This window comes from Manacus vitellinus, unplaced genomic scaffold (assembly GCF_001715985.3).
Source record: "Manacus vitellinus isolate BGI_N305 unplaced genomic scaffold, ASM171598v3 scaffold_4_pilon, whole genome shotgun sequence".
Classification (NCBI taxonomy): Eukaryota; Metazoa; Chordata; class Aves; order Passeriformes; family Pipridae; genus Manacus; species Manacus vitellinus.
The window spans coordinates 22,057,618-22,082,063 of record NW_021940604.1 but is presented as its reverse complement, the minus strand read 5'-3'; the positions used below and the strand labels follow the sequence as shown (position 1 = coordinate 22,082,063).

At 39.6% G+C, this 24,446-nt stretch overlaps 1 protein-coding gene across 1 annotated transcript in view; it reads left to right on the top strand.

The window, feature by feature from the left end:
* CDC40 (cell division cycle 40) overlaps positions 1-17,547 on the top strand; it is a 40,658-nt gene extending 23,111 nt beyond the window's left edge. Inside the window, exons 5-15 of the mRNA XM_029962746.1 lie at positions 1,065-1,204; positions 1,819-1,915; positions 3,627-3,766; positions 5,326-5,400; positions 6,033-6,078; positions 7,433-7,534; positions 8,881-8,996; positions 9,082-9,215; positions 13,674-13,750; positions 15,526-15,670; positions 16,534-17,547. Of these exons, the coding sequence (XP_029818606.1) occupies positions 1,065-1,204; positions 1,819-1,915; positions 3,627-3,766; positions 5,326-5,400; positions 6,033-6,078; positions 7,433-7,534; positions 8,881-8,996; positions 9,082-9,215; positions 13,674-13,750; positions 15,526-15,670; positions 16,534-16,711 (1,250 nt within the window). The 3' untranslated portion in view covers positions 16,712-17,547. The remainder of the gene's footprint in view (positions 1-1,064; positions 1,205-1,818; positions 1,916-3,626; positions 3,767-5,325; positions 5,401-6,032; positions 6,079-7,432; positions 7,535-8,880; positions 8,997-9,081; positions 9,216-13,673; positions 13,751-15,525; positions 15,671-16,533) is intronic.
* Positions 17,548-24,446: the final 6,899 nt, after the last annotated feature.

Here is a 24,446-nt window from a genome sequence, read left to right as displayed (position 1 = left end):
ATGATCACTGCTTCAGTTTTTACATTGCCTATTTTCCCCTTGTTTACCTCAAGCTCTTTTTGTCTCTTTTGCACTAAATGAGTATTACTGCTGCTCTAGAAAGACATCGTTTGAAAATTGCACATAGTTGTATATACAACCTTTTGAAAAACTTAAGAGATATTAATGACTTAAAGTTTACTTTTTCTGCCATATCTAAATTGTTTAATGGCTTTGACAAATGAAATTCTGAGAGCACAACATTTGTGAAAAGCTGACGTTTATATGAAAGAACAGGAAAATGTTTGGAGTCAGGTGACTGTCAATAGCGACATACTTTTTAAAAGGACCTGCAGCAACAGGCCAAGGGTAATGATCTTAAGCTAAAAGAGGGTAGATTCAGACTAGTTATAAGGAAGAAATTTTTTTGCAATGAAAGTGGGGAAACAGTTTGCCCAGAGAGGCGGTGGATGCCCCATCTGTGGAAACATTCAAGGCCAGGTTGGATGGGGCTATGAGCAACCTGATCTAATTGAAGATGTCCCTGCTCATTGTAAGGTAGTTGAATTAGGTGACTTTTAAAGGTCACTTCCAACCCAAACCATTCTATGATTCTATGAATTTTTACTAAATCAAAATGCACAGTTTTGGTTGAGGTTTGGGGAGACTTGTCTTATTTTCATTTTGAGGTAGGGGTTTTTTGAAAGTGTGAGGATTGAGGGTGATTAGAAGCCACTTGTGGACTCTACTGTCAAAAACTGCACTAATGAAAGTAGGAAAAGGGATGTATTCTTACAGTCTGCAGACTTATTGTTAAAAATTAATGGGTACATGCATGGTTAAATACACTAACAAACAATGACAGCAGTTAAAGTGGTTCCTCTGTTACTGTGCGTAGTTAGCGGTGTCCATAGCTGGAAAAGTGGGCAATGATTTGGCCCCTTTTGCTCAAATGGTTTTTCCGTTTTTCTGTTTGTATTGAAAGGAGAGATGGTGGTGGCTTTTTCTTTTAAAATTACTGTAGTGTGACCTGTGATGATGTATTTTGTGTTAGCAGTTAGGCAGTGTATTGTTTCCTTCTTCAGGTTTAACAGTGTTCGAAACAGGACAGAGGAAAATTGAGAAAAGAAAGAAATTCAAGGAGAATGATGCATCTAATATTGATGGTTTTCTGGGACCATGGGCAAAGTATGTTGATGAAAAAGAAGTAGCCAAACCATCAGAAGTAAGTACTGCTTTAACACAATAGGCACAAATTTTTAGTACGAAATTGCAGTGGTTTTAACAGAGATCCATCTGCACTAGTAGTTTGTCCAAGCAGAAAATCCATACTATGCTTTCAGGTGATAGGAACATTTAAGGTGACATGTCTAAATAAGGTATTCCAAATATTCTTCATTCTATTATTTGCATGACTGATTGGAAACAATATTTGTTGTATCTGTGTGTAGTATGTAGAGTCTGATTAAAAGGTGTTTATAGACAGAAGCAGCTTGAAAAAAAAAGTAAAACTTTATTAAAAAAGAAAAAAACAACCAAACAAAAAGCCCCAACAATACACCCTCCCCTGAACCCTCCAACCAACAGACATAGTTCTTGTTCAGTCAGTATTTAGCTGTAGTCTGTGAATAAAAAGATGATGATTCTTTTCAGTGTACATAGCTTTTTAAGCTATTGTTTTGATAAAGGTATTCTCTTTCTTGATGCTTAGAAATATTTCTAATCTCATTTAGCAAATAAATGTGTTCCTAGCAGTGAGTAAACAGCACTACAGTTCTAGATTTTGCTATGTGATTCTGAATGCTGTCTTTTAAAAAGATCATGTTTTATTTTTTCCAGGAAGAGCAGAAGGAGTTGGATGAAATAACAGCTAAGAGGCAGAAGAGAGGAAAACTAGAAGATGATAAACCTGGAGAGGAGAAGACTATATTACATGGTAATGGCATCTTCCTGCCTGTTCTCATTTTCTAGCTCGCTGTGTTTTCTTGCCTGCTGTGTTAATTAGTAAGGATGGCAGACAGCCTCAGTTTTGCTGAGGCACCTTGATGTTTCTGTATTGGAGATAATAGCACTCACGGGCATAGGCATAAAGGACAGGAAAAGAAATAAACTTGGACTAATTCCACTTCATACTGTGAAGAGCAGCATGGATATGTTGTTTTTCAGGGTTCTGGCTTTATTTATTTATTTTTAATGTTACTAGATGCATATATCCCTTTCCTATTTTACAGAGCAAACATAATGAAGTTATGAGTTTGGCTTAGTTTCAGCTTCAAAATTACTGTAGTTTTATGTGTCAGTATTCTCATTAGCATATAGTGCTTTGAGTTATGGCTTATACACAACTTAGAAAATCACTTGGACTTTATACTTCCTCAGTTGTTAATGTAAGTGTACTTGCTGCCAATTAATTACCCTATGGAAACCTATAGTATGTGGTACCTTCAAAGAAAATGGTTTGGTGAATAAGTAAAATAAAGTAATTTTTTGAAACTGTAACTTCAACTCCATACAAAACAGCCCTGCCTCATATTGCTTGGTGCAGATAGTTAGGTAAACAGAGTCTCTCCTTGCTTACCCATTCCTACAACCAGGCTCACACGCACAAGCTGTGAGCATCCCTTCTTACGAGCGTTAAAGAAGAAGTGGTGGCTGTGAGATCAGCATTGCTGACATCAGTACTCATTCTGTTTATATAGATCATAGTAGATCATAGCAGATCATGAGAATATTTACTGAACAGTGTTGCGCATACAAACATGAAATTTTAACCATTGAGCTTCCTGTAGAGTAATTATCTTGTATCCAACTTCTCATGCTCCGTACCTGAAGTTTCACAGTGAAAGACCTTGCAATATAAACTTTAATTTTCTCACACACAAACGTTCCAGAAATATGCCATTTCATAGACATCTAATGTAAATATAAACACGACACAATGTAAATGTGGACACTGTGCAGGAGGTCACTTGTACAATCAAAACTACCATAGCAACATTCCAAACTGAGAAATTAATTTAATCAGTGCACAGCTTAATGTCATGGCTATGCAGCATGTCTGCTCTGAAATAACCATTTCCATGCGCAGTCCAGCCCTGTATGTCTGACTGTCCAATCACTTCTTAAATCTAGTTCAAGAGCAGTTGTTGGCTATTGCTGACCAACATTGGTTCATGCTGGCCAAATGAATCTTTTTTTCCTTGATTTGCAATTCTGTTGTCATGACTGACACAGCACAGAGCTGGCCAGTATGAGATTTGCAAACAAATGCCAGGGTTAGGGTTCCACATTCTAATCTATGAAGAGTTAGTGTAAGCAAACCCTTGTTGGTCGGGGGAACTCTCATGCCATTTAATGATCAGTAAGATGTGTATGAGAGATTGTCTTAATGTTCAGATTATCAGATTCCAAGCAGACTTTGCTGAAGTGACTTAATTTGATCTTAACTGATGTCAAATAAGATTCCATGTCTGTATCCTCTGAAGTGGGTTTTTCTTACCCCTGCCTCTCACCTCTCTCTCCACTTCACAGCAGAGCAGCTGTGTTGAGAAAAAGTTTAATTGTGTGTGTTGTTCAACCTTCCAAAGATTATAACCTCTTAAAATATAGATTCTTGGATTCTCAGAATTCTATGTTTGTCTTTTCAGTTAAGGAAATGTATGACTATCAGGGGAGATCTTATCTTCATGTCCCGCAAGATGTTGGAGTTAATCTTCGTTCTACAGTGCCACCTGAGAAGTGCTATCTTCCAAAGAAACAAATCCATGTGTGGTCGGGACATACAAAGGTAGGAATGTCTGTGAGCATACATCATAAAAACCCACTTAATTTTGTGTCTGCAGCTAGTAATTTCTATAAAACTGAAGCTTCAGTAGAAGGAAAGAGTTTTTTCATCTTTACCACATTATGCATGTAATTGCATTACATATGCATTACATGTTCATACAAGGTGTTTGGCTGCTCAAGTGCAGTTGTCTAGCTGCATATGCTTTTCTGTCAACATAGTGGTTTTCCCTTAAGGGGAAGAGTATTATCCAGTGAGTTCTGTGGGATTTGGAGTTATTTCCTGAACTACCATGTGAATAACTATAAAGCTAAATCTAGAGATTCATGAGAATTTGGGGGGGCAGTGTTTTTTTAATAGTAAAAGTACTTAAGGGCTATTTTGTATCCAACTTAAAAAAAATTACATGATTTTTTTTATTATGATGCATCAGCTATTACCTTTGAGATGTGTGTCTTGTTAAGAGTTTTCTTTGATACTACTTAATATCCACAGTTTCTTCTTGTGCAAGAGATTGTATACATACTTTTGGTATTAAAAGAGTGTTTCACTGACCAGGCTTATACTTGTAAAGCTTATACTCAATTTGCTGCTTCTTTTGTCACTAATTTTCAGTATTGCTTGAGGGGAATATGCTGCACTGCAACAGAGAGCACCATAATACTTGAAAGCCAGAAGAAAGGAGGGCACAGGAAATGTTTTTAGCTTTTACCCTTTTTTAGTTGTCACAGATCTGAGATCTGCTTTACTTATTGCGGCATCAATGAGTTTAGAGCTGCAACTATCAGGGCTTTCCAGAATAACATCTCCTCCCCAAAGCTCTAGTCACTCCTCTGCCTATTATCCTATTACAACAGACTGATGCACAAAATAGCTTTTTCCTTCAAACAAGATGAATGATGAAATCGATGAGAGAAGCAAAAGAAAGATAGGTGGACAATTTTAGAAAACCTGGAGGATGTAAGTAGACAGTAATAGGGGGGATAAAGTACCCAACTCCAGTCAGGGGTGGGAGGGTGGAACTGGATGGCGTATGAATAAAGTAATTGATAGGAAATGAAAAGGAGGAGCATCAAGCCATGAGTACTTGGGGGTTCCTTAGACTTCCTCTGAAAGGAGTACCTGAAATACAGACAGATGGGAAGATGCTGTGCTCAGGGAATCTGAGTTCAATAGGTAGGAGCCACTGATAGTATATGTAAGAAATTGAGCTGCTGGCCAAAAAACTTTTTTTGTGGAAAAGTTCCTCACCTGCCCCACTTATAAAGGTTTGTTACACAGAAACAGCCACCCGAACCCTAAGTTTGTATTTATTTCCCGTGTTTACCGCAGTAAAGGTGTGAATATTGAAGGAGGCTACATGTACAGCTGTTAAAGTGAATCATTTTGTTGCCAATAACAATTGTTCAAAATGCATCACTGTTCTAAAATGGAATGTGGATAGGTTTTCTTTTCAGGATACAGTATCTGTATATTTTATGAAGATAAGCTTTAGCTTTTTGCTTGGAAAAGAGTGCAAATGAACTGAGGAAGTATCTGTTTAATTATGTTCTTATTTACAGGGTGTCAGTGCAGTTAGATTGTTTCCTCTGTCTGGGCATATACTGTTGTCTTGCTCTATGGATTGCAAAATTAAGGTGAGTTATTTTTCTGAATACAGACAGTGCATTTTAGGATACAAAAACATTTGGTATTTCTAACAAATACCTTTTGTCTTTGTTACTTTTATTTTTCTCACTTGATTTTTAAATTACAATTTCATTGGAACAAAGATAGAAATAATACATAAGGCTGTGGCTGTTAGAACAGTGTTAATCGTTTAGTAATAGCATTTAGAAGGTCACGAGTACCTCAGGGTATTGCCTTTGTTGTTATATTAATTCATTTTCTGTGAAGCCTAGTTTTATAACTAACAGTAGGTTTCTGCTGAAGTGTTTTACTGAAGCATTTGTGCTTTTGAACTAATCTCACTTTAGTCCAGCATATACCGTATTAGAAAGCTGATGTTGTTGGGATTTTTCAGTAGCAAAACCTTAAGTCTTTAAAGTTGGAATATTGTATGGGATTTTTAGTTATTTTAAGGGGGGTTTGCTAATAGGAAGGTGGGAGCATTCTTGTGAATTTCTGGATAGATAGTTGTGACTAATCAATAGATGTCATATGTTTGTGATTAATTTCTTAAAAGATGTTGCCATATATGTTTGCACTTAATTTCAGCATCACTATTGTTTAACAATTGACATATTTTCTCTCCATCTCTTTTTCCAAGCTATGGGAAGTATATGGTGATCGAAGATGTCTACGAACGTTTATTGGTAATAGTTTTTCTTTTAAACTGATTTATATTTAAAACAACTTCATGGAAGAATATGATTTAGGTTAGCTTAATAATTTATCATAGAGAGGACTTGTACACATCCAAGGCAAATGGTATTTGGAATGACCTTGGCAAGTAAGAATTGAAAAAGATGCAAGTTTTTAACGAAATCTTGTCATTATTCCAAGCAGTCCAATGTTGATGTGTAACATCTTACAACCTTTAAAACAAAACATTAGTGTATGACAATCATCAATAGTTTTTGCAAGATCCTTTCCAAAGGCAAAATCATGAAATTAAAATTGCCCCATCTTCATGCTGGAAACAGCAGCTTTCTGTATTTATACTGTGAGGGCATCTCATGCTCTGATGATCCCCCCTTAAGTAGGTCGTTTCCTCTGTGCTGAGTTTCTAGTGCAAAAGCATGGGAAATTTTTTTTTAGGTTCAGGTGCTGTCTTTGTTCATGTAACAGGTGCTTTTTGAAGCAGATAGTTGAGAGAGAGAGAGAGAAATACAAACTTCTTAGCAGCCTTGAAGGCAGAACAAAAGCAGCTGCTTCTCTTTTTGAAATGGGAACATTTCTAGAACATTGAGTGAATATATGTTGAGTAACAATAAAGAAGTCTTTTTTCCCCTAATATTTCTGATGACAGGAATGTGGCAAAGATGATGGCTCAAAAAAGATTCTCTCTCAATAGACTGCTCTTACTGAACAGTCAAATTCTTTTTCTCTAAAGGTCCTTATTATCAACCAGATTCGCCTGTTATTTTGCTATATTTAAGTTACTGTGCCAGTATTTTAATTAAAGAGATTTACAAGTCTGATGTAGTGGTCAGATGAAGGTATTGAGCCTGAGGGGTGGCAAGGTTTCCACCAGATGAAAGCATTTTTAATTTTCTGATCTAATATGTCCCATATTTTTAACCTGTTTTCTAATTGCAAATGTTTCTCCTTTAAATGTGTCTTCTGTAGGGTTTGTCTCTCCTATTTTTCATTAAGTGTTGACATTCGTTAGAGTGTTTTAAATTTCTCCTGAAATTCTGCTTATGTATCAATTTATGACACACAGTGGTTGGCTCTGTGCAATGTCTTCATTTCTCCAGTGCTTTAGAGGTGTGAGGGGTTTTGGGGTTTTATTCACATTGTTCTTTAGGAGTTGTTTGTTTTTTTTTCACATGAATTCTTTACTAGTTGTCATGAAGAACTTCAATAAATGATTTTCTTGTTTTCTTTGCATTGTTAGACTGGAGCATTTAACTAGAGTTTTTGTTTAAATCCCCCCCTCCCAACAAATTAGTTCTAAGCATGAATGGATGAAAGTTTATCATCACATTTTTTTCTATTTTGTAGGGCACAGTAAAGCTGTTCGAGACATCTGTTTTAATAATGCAGGCACTCAGTTTCTTAGTGCTGCCTATGACCGCTATCTTAAACTCTGGGACACTGAAACAGGTAGGCTTGTATTTGTAAACATTGTTATTTGGCACCATGGTTAATTAACAGTGAATATAAAGATATATTATCATTCAGGTTGTTTCCAAATATCCTTAATATTGTCTTGTAGCTCAGTGTTCAGCCTTTCATGACAGGGTGAATAGTCTTGTTTCCCCTTCATGTTTTGTTGTGGTCTGTAATGGTGCAGTTGACACGACCTACATACCTGTGTTTCATACACATTTTCATTTGAGAAGTTTGATAGTTATTTGTAATGCTAGAACAATTTTCAGAAAAAAAGACAACATTTTGATAAATCATTTAATTGCATGTTTACATCTACAGGGATAAAGTTACTCTTTAGACCTAAATATGCTTAATTTAGAAGAATTATCTCACTTTATCTTCCACTTCCTGAATAAGAATAGGAATAGGAAGAATAAGACTAGGAAACTGGGCTGCTGGTATAGGAAGTTGGAGGGTAGGTGTGATGCTTTCACACAACTGCCTTCCAGATGCGCTGTAACATTCTGCTACAAATAGTTTCTTAAGTTTCCTAAATTAAAGTGTCCCTGCCCATAGCAGCAGGGTTGGAACCAGATAATCTTTAAGGTCCCCTCCAACCCAAACCACTCTATGATTCTATGAAGTTAAAAAAATACAGGATAGATTTTGTCAATGCTATTTTAAACTGAAGTCTCTTCCTAAGACAGGAAGTTCCCATGTGTGAAAAAGACATTAGCTTTCTGGGTTAGCAGTGCCACTAGTCTTATACAGATGATAGCCAAAAAGGTGTAAGTCAGATTCTTCAGTCTTGAGTCTGAACTCAGTTATTTAGATAGAGCTTTTGGATTAAAATGAGCTCCTGTAAGTTACGGCTAACATGTAATCAGGTTATTTTTGGCTGAAGCTATGAGGGGAGGTCAGGGCTTTATTTTGCAGCTTTTTCTAAGCTTAGGCTTGAGGAATTCTTGCCTGAGTTTACATCTCTTGTTCAGAAGACATCTGATCCTAAGAAGGTGATGCTTTGCAAAGACAAGTGGTCAGCATGTGATATCCTGACCAATCTTTATCTTCTTGATATGTCCTGCTGACATCCAGGTTACTGAGCAGTCATTGTTTCAAAAGCTGTAGTAAACTTACAGAACAGTTTGTATGTGCACATGTTTATGCCGGCGTATGCGTACAAATGGGAAAGAAGGTCTAATCAAAGAGCAGAGCAAATTCTACCCTCTAATCTTCTCAAGGACTTTAAACCAAGTATTTTCTACTGTTAGTAAAGTACTTTTTATCAATATTTGCAAACAACCAATCAGCCCATAGAACTTTCAACCTGATGCACTATGAATGGCTTTCTGTTGCAGGGCAATGTATTTCAAGATTCACAAACAGGAAGGTTCCTTATTGTGTCAAGTTCAATCCTGATGAAGATAAACAAAATCTCTTTGTTGCAGGAATGTCAGATAAGAAAATTGTGCAGGTATTTATTACTGAGTATTTATTTCTTTAAAAGTTCTGGTATTTAGTAAAAAAACAAATTCTTATTCTGACTCTTTTACTTGCAGTGGGATATTCGAAGTGGTGAGATTGTGCAAGAATACGATAGGCATTTGGGAGCTGTCAACACCATTGTGTTTGTGGATGAAAATAGAAGGTTTGTGAGTACATCTGATGACAAGAGTTTAAGAGTCTGGGAATGGTAAGTTTAAAATTTTCAATTTTAACTTCAAGTATATTATGAGCAAACTGAGAATAGAGTTTATTTTTAAAGGTATACATAGCACATAGGCCGCTGGAGTGTACTGAGTTCTAGCTAACTGAGGAAGAGCTTTAAAACCCTGTTATGGCTAATGCTTGAGACACTTCATAGATTTCCTCTTCCCCAAAGAAAACCTAAGACAGCCGTATCAGCCTGAAGCATGCTGCACTCTATTAGTGGTCTCTGCTCTCTCTCCTTTCCCCAAGGGTGTATTAGTCATTAAATTAACCTTTTAAAGAAATGTTTGCTTTGTTACAGTTAGTGTGTGTTGGTTTTGAATGCTTTGAACTTGGATGTGCATAGTATTATATATATTTGGCCCATGTTTGAAATAACTAGTTTAGTGTAGATTCATTTCTGGTTTTCCGGTAATTTGGGTGTTTTTGGCAATCAATGATACTCACAGTATGAATACAATAGATGACAGAAAGGTGAGAGTCTGTCCAAGAAAAAAATATTTTAAATGGCTTCCAGTTTTTAACATTTGACCTGGGGAGAAAACAGATCTCTCCTATCTGAAATGTTTTCCACAAGGTTCTGGGTACTAGGATTTTCAATTTTGGATTTAAGATTTCTCTAGGATTTGAAATTTCATTTTGAAATAATCACTCCCATATCTTTAGGTATTCATTTCCTTTTGGTGTTCACACATGCAAAGCTGTTGCATAATACAAACGCTAGTTCAACAGCTCTGTGACTAATCAGTTCCTTCCCAGCTTTTTTTTTTTTTTTTTTTCAATTTAGACAAGAGACTCCAATCTGTGGTATTGGAATGTTACCCAAGCAGGCAGCTAAATCCTCAGCATGTCTGTGATCGGCTGCTATCATTGCCAGTAGCAGCAGTGGGGATGACCAAAGTCTGGGAACTCAGGCTTAGGCTAGACATAAAATGCTGTCACCATCTACCACTCCGAGAGAGCCTCTGTTCAGTACTTCATAAGCAGACCCATGCATTTACTGAGCTCCTTAAAGAAAAATCTTTACAATACCATGTCTGCTAAGGAATGTCTTCTCTCTGGTGAGTGGGAGGATGATCTCGCTTGCACAAATCTGCTATTTCCTTAAGATTGGATTGCCCTTGTTTTGTGAGCTTTGTGTTGATGGCTGAAATAAATATTGAAGTGGGTGGATTTAGTCACTCTGTGGGGAAGAGCAGGAAAGGCAAAAAGATTCTGGCATGGGAACATTGCAACCCAATTGTTCCAGTAGCAGAAGTTTTGTTCTTCTGAAGAAAAAAATATGTACTGAGCTTGTTGTACACTGAAGAAAGAACTCCCTTGTTGAAATAATAGGGAACTCAACTGTAGGCAGTATTCTGTATTGCAGTTGTTGGGGATTTTTGTTTTATAAAGAGTAAATGTAATGCCATCTTTCTGGGCATGACTTGAAAACCTTTCCTCACAACCTGCTGTGTTCTATGTTAATCGGTCTGTAGGCATATTTCTATAATTTCAAGATCCAGATTTTTTAAATGCCTTAAAACTAAGTTAATACATTCACTAAGAAAGCTTTTGGAGCTTGAAAACTTCCATGGCAAATTCTTTCTCAAATCCTTTTTTCCTAAGTTCATAAGGAAAATTATTTGCTACTTTGGGTGATTTGATTACTGCACTTATTGGCACTTTTCTTCATATGTTCTTCAGCACAATATTTCTTCAGTATCCTACAGAAACAAAGTGGAAGTAATTATGACCTGAGTATGGCCTTAAAAGCAAGTAATTAAAAGCTGGTCTAATTGCTTGGTTTTAATTGTCTAGAGGAATTTTGTAGTGTGTTTTATAAACACTTTGACTTGGCCAGAGCTGGTAATGGGATGGTATGCCTGACTTCATCACAGTGAGGAACTTCTGAGAACTTAAATCTCCTTTTCCCAGGAGTTCATCCCATGCATAGGTTTCACTGTGCTGTGCACTGAATTGTAGTTAGTTGGTTGCCTAAAGTTCAGACTGCAAGTATAGCACAGACTCTTGCAGATTAAATGGTTTATTCAGGAATATTAATAGGACTACTTGAAAATTTTTCTAGTTTTGCATTTCATGTGATTAGATATTAAAGTTGGCATGGATATGTGTGTATGGATTCTGTGTTCTCTCTTCTAGAAATGCAGTGTTATTTGTCTTTGCTTCATATGTGTCTGATCCTACTTGGATAAACAGTGAAATGATTTTGGCAGTTGACTTTGGAGGGTTTTATTTTCTTTTACCTCCAAGTCAGCCAGCAAAGCAAGAACTGTACAGCTATTGTGCTGACAGGCTTGGAGGCTTGTCACCTCTATAAAGCTATGCCCCTCAGCAGGCCTCTTCTGCCCATCATTCCTGGTAAAGATACTGTAGTCTCCTGAGAGAGCTCTTCATGAGGTGTAGGTCCCAAAACTGGATTGGGTTAGACCTGGGGAGTTCAGTTGGTTTGTTTTTCTTTCTTCTTTTATTAAAAAGATTTTTCTCTATCTCACTTAAGGAAGAAGTTGTATCAGAACCCCCAAATATAACACTTCTACATCTTGGCTAGCAGATACCACTTTTGGTATTTAAAACTTTTCAGCCTTTGAAATGCTATGAAGTGGGGAAAGGACTTGAAAGTATTTAAATTTTAAAAATTCACCAAACAGTATATCACATGAGATTTGAGGCTGGACACCCATGATAGCATTTGTCTTGATAATTTTTTTAACAGTTTTTTTTAAGAGAACAGGCTGATAATACTTATTTAGCAATTTGGAAGTAAATGTGAAACATAAATGTATCTCTTTATTCTGCCTAATTGTTTAATGCAGCATATCCTGCAGCTGTCCTAAGTGTGTCTGGTAGGTATCAGAATAAAGCAGAGCTGGTGTGGAGAAGAAAGGCAGAGCAACCTGTGCTGCATTTAAATTTCTGACTGCAGTACAATTCAGCATTAGAGATGCATCTTCTGTGATGAAACTTTGCTTAATGGGGTTTCCAGTGGGATTGTTTTTACCTGGCATTGAGGACTTCAGATGGTTGGTGGTCTGCAGGAGTTTTGGATGGTGGGAGCTGATCAGGACCTGGCCTTAACTGCAGCAATAACCTTGTGTCCTATTGCAATTGGGGTTTGAAACCGTGTGGGTAGGATGTGGCATGTGGCACTTCCTGTGGTGTTGTGTTGGTCAGCCCAAGAGATTATGTGAACTTTTTGTTACTTCTTTACATGTTTGCTGCCCAACAGTAGTCTTAGGTCTGCCTGTTTGGAAGCCACTTATCCCTGGCCTAAAGCACGTGCTTTTATCCATGGAGTGTATTAAGTGGGTTGCCCTTCTTATGCTGAGGGGTAAATGATTTTAACGTTTAACTCACAGGAGCGTTTGTGTCACTTCTTGACAGCAGAGCAGCTTCTCACCCTGCTGCCCACGTTCATGTTTAATGCAAGATGATGGGAAAGAACTTACTCCACAATAAAACAGGATTGTAATTACCTTGCTAGTGTCAACCGTGTTGCCATTCAGCAAGGCTCAGGCAGCTCATACAAGGCAGCCACCCACACTCTCTGCTCCCTTCTGCTGTGTGAGTTAGACAATGAAGTCATAAACATCCCCTTTGTATTAATTAATGTTGCTACAGAACATTTTGTATGTGTTTTCTGCTGAATGCATTAATCGAATCTATTTTCTGCTGTAGGTTTCTTTGGCTTAATGAGAAAGCCATGTGCATGCCTTCTCTCTTCGCCAGTCTTCTGGTGTAGGATATGAGGAATACTGTGAATATGCACAAACCGTTAGTAATTCAATTTATATAGTAAAAACCAAATGACAGTTCTGCAGAGCAAGGATTAGACTGTACTTGTTTTTTCCCTAGGCCTTTGTACAGGACAGTGTCTGTTCTTAACATACATGCGATTGAGCCCAGGGAGTTCACCATTCAGTTCAGCTGTGAACATTTGGAATTGGTTGGCATCCCATTTGGGGAGATCAGGAGGAAAAGGGCATTGTCAGAGAGATGAGAGAGACTCCTGTTTTCTTTTCCTTTGAAAAAAGAGGGGGGAAAAAAGGCAGAAATATTCTAGTTAAAACAAAAGTCAGTAAAATATTCCAGTAAGATATATGCATACATATAGCAGTATTCCTGCTACTTATATAAGAATTCTGTACAAGCTGCAATTATAATGGAGGCAATAAAGGATCACGGTATTAACAATTGGAATTATGATTCTGCATTAGACTCTGGGTCATTTGATGGGGTTAAATTCACGTTATCGGAGGTTATGGTGTGGCACGAGCTCTCTAGGTGGACATCCATAGTATTTTTGATCTTTTGCATATTCTTCCTTTGGACACCACGATATGTTCTCTAGGGTTCAGTCACTAAGTAAATCAGCTGACTTGAGGCAGCTCTTTGGATGTTCTCCATGTCTTCATAAAGCACATACTTCTTCCTTTTGCAGGGACATTCCTGTAGACTTCAAGTACATTGCTGAACCAAGCATGCATTCCATGCCAGCTGTGACTTTGTCTCCAAATGGTAGGTTAACACTTTACTGCCTTCTTAGGCCTAATTTACTAAGGCATGTCTTACTGATTATATCTCTGTAGTGTTACTGTGTTGCATCCCCCTGTCACCCTACACTACCCCCCTTGCCAATCACTCTGTGCAGTTATTCCAAGGTTGGACTGCATCTAGTTTTGATTTAAAAGTCTTAAGAAGAACACATATGTCAAAATGAGTGTTTATATCAGGGTAACTATCCATTTAAAATTAGATCTTCATCCAGACAGGGCAAAAGGACTCTTTCCTTTCATACAGCTATCATGTGCTCTTTGCTGTATTTGAAATATTAAGAGAAAGAATGGTGGGAACTGACAATAGTGGCAAAATACTAAGCAAGTTCAGTAGTCCTTGTGGTGCCACTGTTAAAGCAGAAACTGATGCTGTACGTGATCCTGTTCCTTTCTGTTCTGAATATAGGCCAAATAACTCTTGCATAAAAGAAATCCCAAATTATCTCAATGTTTCTTTATGTTAATGTTTCACTGGTTTATGTTCTTCAACTAGAATCATAGTGAGGGAGGAGAAAGGTTTAGGGGCTCAAGTAATCACTGAAAAGCCTTCTAACAGGACAAATCTCTGTTATTTGTTTTGGCCAAATTTAAATAGCTTCAGTGTCACCATTATTAAAGTGTTGCCAGATTTGCAGTTAACAGTCCCATTATGCTGAGTAGTGGTTGATCAGCTTGTTGCACACCTGACGTTTTCAGCCAGCTATCAGCATCAAATTGTATTTGCTTTGCAGTGTAAATGTTTTATTCTTAACAAACAGAGTGGGTTCCTAATATTAAAAGGAAGATTCTGGAGAAAGAGGTAGCTGCATTTGAAAATGTTAGCTTCCTAAGCTGGCCTTTTTCAACCCATTTTTGAAATTGCACAACTTGCTCCACTCTAATTTCTTCTGAGCAATGCAGGAAACAAACCTTTTTAAAAGTGGAAGAGGAGAATAATATGCTTGGGGTACACATGTCATTTTTTTCTTTGGGAGGCTGAAGAAAATTCTCAAATTCCAAACTAGTAGCAGGAAGAGTGATCAGCTGTATAGTCAAGTCAGCACATTTTATGTTGTCATTGTTTGAGTAAAACACCATAAAGGCAGTGACAACATGCAGAGTTAAGGACAGAAGTCTCTATTCTAGGGTGTTCTCTAACATATCATCTTCACTGGATTCTCAGGCAGGAGTTAATGCACTGCCAAGATGGACAATGAGATAGAGTTAAGATTAGAAAAGCCTCCATGTTTACTTTTACTGAAATATCTTTATTAATTGCATTCTATTAAAGCAGTGAATACTAAGTAGTTGCAAAAATGTAAGTATTTTCAAACTCCTGAGTCTACCTTAAACTTGTTTTTTCCGTAAAGAAAATAAGAGATGACTATCTTAGAGTACCCACAAAACAGGTGATAAAATAAATTGCAGCTAGATGGGGGGTTTCCCCCGATCTGAGCTACCTGAGTGTATGCACCAGCAACCTTACTCCGTAGCTTAAAAGCTTAAGAGTATGTCAGCAGGACTGGTGCAGCACATTGTTGTAACAACCAGAGCATTGCTAGAGTCCTGAGTGCATTTTGTAGGAATGGGCATCCCAAATCTTGTCAAATGTAAAATTTTGACTCTTGGCAGTTGCAATATCAGCTGCTACATAATGATTGTGCAAGAAAAATTATAAAAATCTCTTAAAACATTCTAGTTAAGTCTCTTTCTTCAGATGCAGCACCCTTATATCACCTTTTCTTATTGCATTTATAGGGAAATGGTTGGCTTGCCAGTCAATGGATAATCAAATTCTGATTTTTGGAGCTCAGAACAGATTCAGATTAAACAAAAAGAAAATTTTCAAAGGTCACATGGTAGCTGGCTACGCTTGCCAAGTGGACTTTTCACCTGATATGAGGTAAGTTTTCCTGGAAATGAACTTTGTCTTAAAACTTGCAGGTAGTGACACTAAATTTCTTTTTGAATCCTCTGCAACATTCATGTGTGCACAGCCATGCTATTAGCACAGCCTCAGAGTTCCCTAGTCAAGCGGTAGAACAGAAAGTTTACTCTTAGCATATGATGGGACTAAGTTATGCTTGGGGATTGCTCTGAAAAACATTTAGAAAACAGTCTGTGTAGTCCAGATCCCCCATTCCCTGAAGATGACTGTTAAACTGTCCAGAGACTCCCCTCGTTTTGCCTCATCCTGGCACAGCACAGGAGGCTTCCATGTCTGACTCACATCTGGTTCCTTTTGCACCTGGTCTGCAGCACAGGGTCTGTTCCCACAACATTGTCTAGAGTACCTGTTTTCCCAGTTTTCTAGGTCTGGTGTAGGTATCCTCATTAGTTGTTGAGACAACCATCTCTTTCTTCCTGTTGACTTAGTAATATGTCCATACATTTACTACCATATGCACGTAAGACATCAGTTGCTATAAAAACTGGAGAATAACCTCAGCAAAACTGGTGGAAAAAGTGTGTAAAAATTTTAGAGGAACTTCTGGCACTTTCTCTTTTGCTGATGTATTCTCTTTGGTTCCAGTAACACAGTGTATGGTGTAATCGCATTGCTTAGCACGTTTACCTCACAGTTGATGAATCACCTTCTGCAGGACTTGTGCGCTCTAGAGCGCAGCGTGAATGCTAATTTTTTGGTAGGTTTGTTTGTCAGACAGGAAACTCACTGGGGGAAGCTCCTTTCTGTTGCTCAGTGTAATAGTGTTATAATACAAGCTGTCTTCGCACATGATACAACTTTTAATTCTGTTAATATAGCTACGTGATATCTGGAGATGCAGATGGCAAACTAAACATCTGGGACTGGAAGACGACAAAACTCTACAGCAGATTAAAAGCACATGATAAAGTCTGTATTGGTGCAGTGTGGCATCCACACGAAACATCTAAAGTCATCACATGCGGCTGGGATGGTCTTATTAAACTATGGGACTAAAGATGAGGCTACAAAGACCTAAAGATGCGAGTCCTGCACCCATCTGAGATTAGAATGAATTCTGCTGTAAGGATGGGTAGATGTGTGTAATACTGCAGTTCTCAGCTTGCTGTATATATGCACTAAAATCCAAGAAATCTCCAGAAGACTCAACTGAAAGGATATAGTTCTAAATATGGCATCTGGGTATGAGGAGCTGAGGTCATCTGAAGCATGCAGAATCACATGTTAGTTTGTCCTGTCACTGCTTGTGAAAAACACTTTGTAAAATAAAATAATTTTAAGAAAAACTATTTTTGTGGGTCTGGCTGTCAAGAGATGTGGAGAGTCAAAGGAGAAAACCAGCAATTGTTAACTTTCTTCCAAAAAAAGAAACCTTTGGTACCTACTTCAAGAGCTGGAAAAGATGTGTTTCTTTACCTGGTTTTAGGTGGTATTTTGTTGTCACCAAAATACTTCTGCCTTTATAAAGCACAAACCCACTTACTGAGATTTGTTAATTCAGAGTAGAAATGAAGAACTAATTGGAAGCTATCACTTGTCAGGTAAACTCTATCAACTGAAGACTGCATTCATACATAGTTTCTGTCTGTAGAATCATGATGATGACTGACTTTCACCTTTGCCAGTAGTCTTCACTTTCAAGATTTTGCTTGTAATGGTTGGGTGCTATGTGTTTGGGTTTGTTTCCCATATGTTGTTTTGTTCCAGTAAGCATGACATATTAGAAAAAAAAAGAGTGAATGTCTCTTGTTCAGTTTGGAATAGCTTGTATTATAAGCCCCATGAAGGTTTTGACGATTTAATGTATATACATGTCACACTTTTTCTCTTAAAAGAACTTATTTTTAATAAATCTTTTTATAAAAAGCCTGCTTATTTTTATTCAATTTTTCCATCTTGCAGTGCCCATATAAAATATTTCCTACCATTTGGTATTTTAATTTGCATTTGTACCAGATAAACTCATTCTCTAGCAGTGTTCATTCAAAACTAATGCAAGTTGGTAACAGGAGAAAAAATATTTTCAGTTCCTAGTCTCCTCTCTTTTTGAGCTCATAATGGAAGTAAAAACAGGTAGCAAATCTTATCCCATTGATCAGTCTTTTAATTACAGTTTTGAATTATATTATATTGTTTACTGTAAATCCAATCACTGCTCATCCATTATCAACAATAGCAAAGGAGTAATTGTGTTAATTGACAGCAGGATAGAAGCTGAAGCAAAGAATCCCAGTTGGTCTAGACAGAAGGAAATGGATTGGGTTTTTTGGGGGGTTTGGGTTATTTGACTGGTTACAAGACAATTCTGGTCTTTCATAGAGGTAGGCCCTTGTGAGTGAACATGGAGCTTAGGCATTTTTAGACCAACTCTAAAGCTGAGCTCCAGAGTCGTTCCACTGTCAGTTTGTGCTGGTGTGTAACTGCAACAAGTTTACATGTTTCTGTTTACTTTCCCATCTCAGTAGCCTAGTGTGCCTGAAAAACTCCACACACTGTTTTCACAAGCAATGTATGGGTGGTAACTGGGCCTTGCCCAGCCTTGCACCCGTGTACTGAGAGAGGAAATGGTAGAGCCTGGAGAGAGAGAGGAAAGAGCTGGTCCAACATGTCCCGATGACTGATCTCCTTTGCAGGGAGAGAAGAGGCTGTTCCCGTTTCTCTGTTCTTCAGGATGTGGGTGGGAAAGAGCTGCTGCTGTCTCACAGAGGGCGAATTTCCAACAGGGTGCTTTTTATAGGGAAGGTTTGATTCATGAGCTGGGAGTAGAGCTCTGGTGTATGCTGTCCCCCAGGTGCTGCTTCAAGAAAGGGGGCTGAAGTAGTTTGGGTAGATACAGTGTGCCCTGACTATTAACTGTTTATATGTACAGGGAAACAGGGGTGAGAGGAGGAATAGAGCAAATAGAGAAACTTTTCACAGGAACACATATTAGCTTTCACATTAAAAACACCTTTCCCAAATGCCTTAAAAATATTTAAATCATAATACACAAAGTGCTTGGCTCTGTCACTGGTGCTGTGTTTTTCCGTGTGTCACCTTCCAGCAGAACATTTAAAAATATGTATATGCAAAGTATAAAAATAAGTGTATAAACTTGTAGTAATATACTGGGTGTTGTCTTTGGAGGAAAAAAAAAAAAAGAAATGTTTCAATCAATTCTGTTGGAGTTGATGAACTGGGATTAATTGTTTGCAGCAAGGCCAGAATAAGAATTCCCCTAGAAACTTTCAGATAAAATCCTTTGTCCCTCACAGTTGGTCACTTCGTTAATCTTTTCTGGAATTTCTCACATCTGCATTGAAGCCTGCAGGGGGAATTTTTATGAGGATAATTCCCTCTTGTCAGCTTGAGAGTTGCAAACTGCAAAGCTCGCGTTGTCAGCTAGTTTGCCGTACACAGGGATAGATGGTGTGTGTCAGTGTGGTGCGAGTCTAGACTTGACTTTCCAGCAGCCACATGGGAAGAGATTTCTTTCTGGGCTAATCAGCTCAAATCATGTCCTTCTCTTCCCCACTTCATGTTTCACCAGAAATTGCTTTAAGTGTTGATCAGAGCAAGTCTAGTCTGAGACTCCCTAGGCTGAACCTGGCCCTTGAGCAGACAGAGCTAGGGAAAAGGCAGCGTTGGGAGAAAAGGAAAGCATGCATTTCGAGTTCCCCCAATTTATTCTCCTCTGACATTAGATGAAGAATGCAATATAGTGATTCAAGCCGAAAAGAGCATCTTGGGAGGGCTGCAGACAAGTGTGTTGCACTGCCAAGAAGGAATACAGGCAAGCTGGAGTGCAGGGCTGCTGTCGCAGCATCATGGTTTTGTTCCCCTGGGTCACGCATCTGTAACTTTCAGAAATGACTTGCCAATATGTTGCTACTTTTATTAATACTGATTACATTTATGGTGGAAGTCTTACAGATCAGGCAGCTATCTCCATCCTTCTTAGAGTTCTACCTGGGAAACTTGATAGTTCTTTTGGCCTTTAGCCAGCTTTTTTCTTGGACTTTTCTCACATATGAGAGGGGGAAATGTCCCACATATCCCGTGCATCTTGCTGGTAAGGAGGCTGGCTGTCTTGAAACAGATGGTCTTGGCATCTGTCTTGCTCAGAGTTTATAATTGTCCCCAGTAAGATGGGGCTGCTCAGTCTTTGCCCTCATTATGAAGAACAAACATCAAAATTACTGTACATCCAGAAAAGTCCAAGATTGTCTTGTAAAAAGCCGATTTTTAGCAGCAAGCAGATGTTCAATATGCCATTTAACACTGTGGTCTTTAACAGCTGATTTAAACAGGGAACCTTGCAGCTCTGACAGCCCAGTAACATGATGTACTTTCCTTCTTTCTACCAGCTGGTTATTACAAAATCCTGCTCCCGTTTGCTAGGAAGACTCCATATGACAAGCAGGCTGCACGAGGGGGAACACGCGGAGAGTGGAGGAGGGAGGGGAGTTTTGCTTGGAAGACTGTGTGAACAGTTGAACCCATACGCCAGAAAAAATCAGTTGCCAGGGAGGTTGTTCCTCTGGAGGCTACTTAAGGACTTGTTACTGTAGGTTGACTTCACTAGCATACACTCAAAATTTACATCTCATATTTTGCAGTAAAATATGTCTTTTCTGTTAGGCTAGCTGGTAAGCAAAACAGTCACCACGGCCGTCTTGCAGCACTCAGAGAAAACTGCTTGTGGCAGGGCTATGTTTACAGAAACTGCTTGCAGAGTCTAAAGCTTTCGAAACAAGTTGCAATACTTTCAACGGGCCATGGACCTGTAAATTCACCAGGCACACTGGAAGTTTGACCTCAGACCTGTTCGTTGTCTTGTATGACAGAATATTTAAAACATGTTATGTGCTAAAGCACTGAGCCTTTCTGAGCCTCCTTTTGTCCTGCTGTGCTTCATGCCACTGGGAGACTGCTCAAATACAAGTTACTGCAGATGTGCTGTGTTGGTCAATAGAGCGAGAGATTCTCATTAGGCTTTTGATCTTTTTGGTTAGTCTGAAAGATGTCAAGACTAACTGAGCCTACTTCTCTGGTTTAGGAAAGGAAGACAGCAACACAAATCCTCTAGGAAGTTGTTTTCAGTAATAGGAACTTCATGGAGCTTCAAGACCAATGACAGTTATCCAAACAGTTCTGGCAGTGGAAATCTTTCTTTTCTCCCAGTGTACTTGCTCTGGAGTTGGTATCTTGCTCCTATTCCCCAGATATTGTGGAATAAGTCTTTTTTTTTTTTTTGTGGAGTTTGAACTCTTGCAAAGCAATATTAAAAAAAGAAAGGCAAAAATGCCCTGTTCTAGAAGATCTGTAACCATTTATCTTCACACTCTAGCTTGCACCAGGCTAATTTACACACACACCTGGGCCTTTGCTCACCCACAAGAATTGTTTATATTTTGCTTCGGCATCCCTATACAGTTTTGCTCCAACTCCTCTTCCTGTAGTCTGTAAAACATTCTCCCTTTGAATATTCTTTGGAGACAAAAAGGAAACTCTGAAATCATTTGTCAGGCCAGACATCTACAGGGAAAAGAGGGAAGGCCATTCCCTGAAGTTTTCAAAACCACGTTGTGTTTTGTCAGAAGAGCTTCCCTGCTGCAAGCTCCTTTCTCTGCCCTGCTGCTGACCCTTTGGGAGTACCGTGATGCAGCAGGCAAGTGGCTTTTGTTTGCTTTTTGTCGTTATTCCTCCAATATTAAACAAGTGGAATTATATTATTGAATATTTCTTCAGATCCTGAATTCTCCTATTTCTTGGAGCAATTTTCCTTCCCTTCATAAAGAAGTAGATAAAAGGCATTTCAGGGCCTGGCAAATCAGTTTGAGGGGTCAGTGTTGGGTCTGGTGAAGTCCTAGCTCTGCATCTTGGCTGCTCCTGGCTGGTGTCCATGGAGAGACACAGGTCCTCCCAGGGCATGGTTGCTGCTGCTGCTGCTGCCACCTTAGAGGTCTGACACAGGTCAGACCGTCCCCTCCTCCCTGCAAGGGTGGTGGTACCCTAGGTGGTGGCTCCACTCGAGATATCTGAAGGTGGATACAGGGGTGGGATTCACATTGTGTTCAATTCAAAAATGGAATTTCAAATATGGGGGCAGAAATACCAGCTGAGGCACAGAAGCATTTTCATTACTTGCATTAAGTTCTGTACTGTGTATGGCAGTGCACTTTCTTTCAGGAAGCTGCTTAAAACCAAACATCTATGGTGGTAATCCACCAAAAAGAGCTGGGATGTTCCAGTGGTATTCACATTTGAGTCATCATTTCTAGGCAGCAGAAAGCAGACTCCCATTTCCCCCTTGTGTAAGGTGCTGCCTTATCAGGGTAAGGGACGTAACACGAGCTGTCTGCAAAGATCTCTTTGGGAACTAGGTGAAACTCTTTACATCAGGCAGGTCAAACTGTGCCTTGAACAGAGACTTCTATTTAAGGGAAGAGATCCATTCATTTTTGCAGGTGGTTCCCTTCAAGTGCCAGGCTTGTTCTGCAGATGCTGCCCCTGAAAGTCAGGTGGGGAAGCAGGTATAAATGTCCCTGAATGTAGGTCAGCTCTGAACTTCCACCAGCACTAAACCAGGTCTCTACTGACTGCAATTAAATGTCACATTGTATTAACAAGCAGGAAAAAATCACGAGTGATTCCTACTGAATAACCCTGAGGATCCTTTCAAGGACAAGGGAGCGGCTAATGAAGCTCATGAAATCAAAGTTTTGTAATGAACCAGATGGTCTCAGCTGTTGAATAATTCACCAGAGAGAATGAGTGCCATTTCTTCAGGTGTGCTACTGGGTGATATGTCGTCTTGGCATCTGCCAAGAAAGGCCAGACATATGTTCCCTTTACGCTTTCTTTGTTCTTTCACAGTTGAGAGGCTCTCATGAAGAACAACCCTTCACAAGTCACTGATGGGATCAAAGCCTGGGGCCAGAAAAGCATGCAATAAATGGCAGGTTTTGGAGTGCAGCAGGAGGTCAGACCTTTCTTTGGTCAAAATTCTGAAACTCCATGGTAGCCAGCATGGCATTCAGAAAGAGGCTGTTTTTTCTGGAGGAGCATGTTAATGTTCTAACCTACTGCCATGGGCTCTCTATGGAAAGCTTATGATGCAGTATTAACTGTGATAATTTTGGGGGATTCACATCTGTTGCTGCTCTTCATCTTCACTAGGTCACAGGCAGCACCTGTAAACTCCACTTCACAAATCCGTGTGATTTATAAGTCGCTGTGGGCCTCTCTGAAAGAGAAATACCCTCACAGAAGGATCTGTGTAAATAAAACTGCTCCTACACATGGGTATCTCTGAAAAGATCCACTTTAGACTGAGCTGAAACATCTCCTGGTTGAGTTGTCCAACTGATGCAATCATGGCTCCACATCAGGAATGAGACCTGGTTGTTGTGTCTTTGTTAGCTGGGTTTGGCACTGGCTGTGGCCACCATGAATGACCTGAAGTGTGGGCAATAAGGAGGCTCCTGGGCTGGAGGCAATGAGCTGGTTGCTCTGGAGAGCTGATGTGGATGCCTACAGGGAGCAGGGGGAGATGCCCAATGCACCTGGGGACAGTAGGCCAGGAGTCTGGGGGGACAGCAGGGCTGGGCAATACCCATAACAGTGATGCTGAGCAGATCTGGGGCTGAGTCTGACTTTCCTCCTTAGCTGCTGCCAAGGGAAGGGCCCTGCAGTAAGTCTCTGAAGAGCCATCTCTCCTCTCTCTCAGACGAATGAGAGGGAAAAATGGGCTCTACTGCATTCTCTGCAAGAGATGCTGGGTGCTGCCCAGGTGTGGCAGCCTTGTAGCAATGCCAAGACAAGCCAGTGGCTCTTTCTTCCTGCCTGGGCATGGCCACGCCATTACCAGTCTGCAGGCTGTGGCTATAATGGCAGAATGCCCTGCTCATGCTGGTTTTAATGGTGCACTCTGTACTTAGCCCCTGAAGAAGGGGGAACCTATGGTAGTTTCTGCACAGGTCTGATCTGGGAAGAGATGTGGAGTGCAACACTGGCATATGGTCACTGCATGGAGATGATCTCAACAAGCTCATCACCACCTTCATAGTCTTTCCAACAGTCTCTCTCCTCCAGAGCTGCTCCTGGGCAGTGGAATGCTCCCAGCAAAGAGCTATCCTACAGGAACAAGGCCAACTCAAACATGGATGCCAGACATGTGCAGATGTCCCAGAGGTAGCTGGTCTGATTGAGAGACAGCATGTAGCAGGGCTTGGCTGGTGCATCTTCAGCTCTGGCTGAAGCAGCATGAGCCTGCAGATGACAGAATTCCCAGATCCCTACCTTTCTCTCTCAGCACAGGCTGGAGATACCATCCAAGCAGGGTGTACAGCTGGGACCCTAAAACAGGTAGGGGGCAATTGTGCCTGGGTACAGCAGTGGGTGGACAGAAACTTACCACACACAACATCCCTCAGCACCAGCCTGTCCACTGCGGCATTCAGCCAGCGCCGGCTTGTCTTCTCACTGTGCACGTACCTGGCAGCTCAGTCCTTAGGAGATGGGAATTGAATTCATTTAAGGGTCTCTCCTTTAGGTAAAAGAGATCAATAAAAGAGAAGAGGTAAGGGCACAAAAGCAAGACCTCAGAAAGAAAGGCTGAACTCTGCTCTAAGAGATGTGAAGTAGCAAGGCACAGATAGTGCATTAAATAAGTGCTGTTCATTCTCTCCTACAATATCACATAACTGCCTCCAGCATGATAGATGGCTTTTATCTACCCTGCATTTGA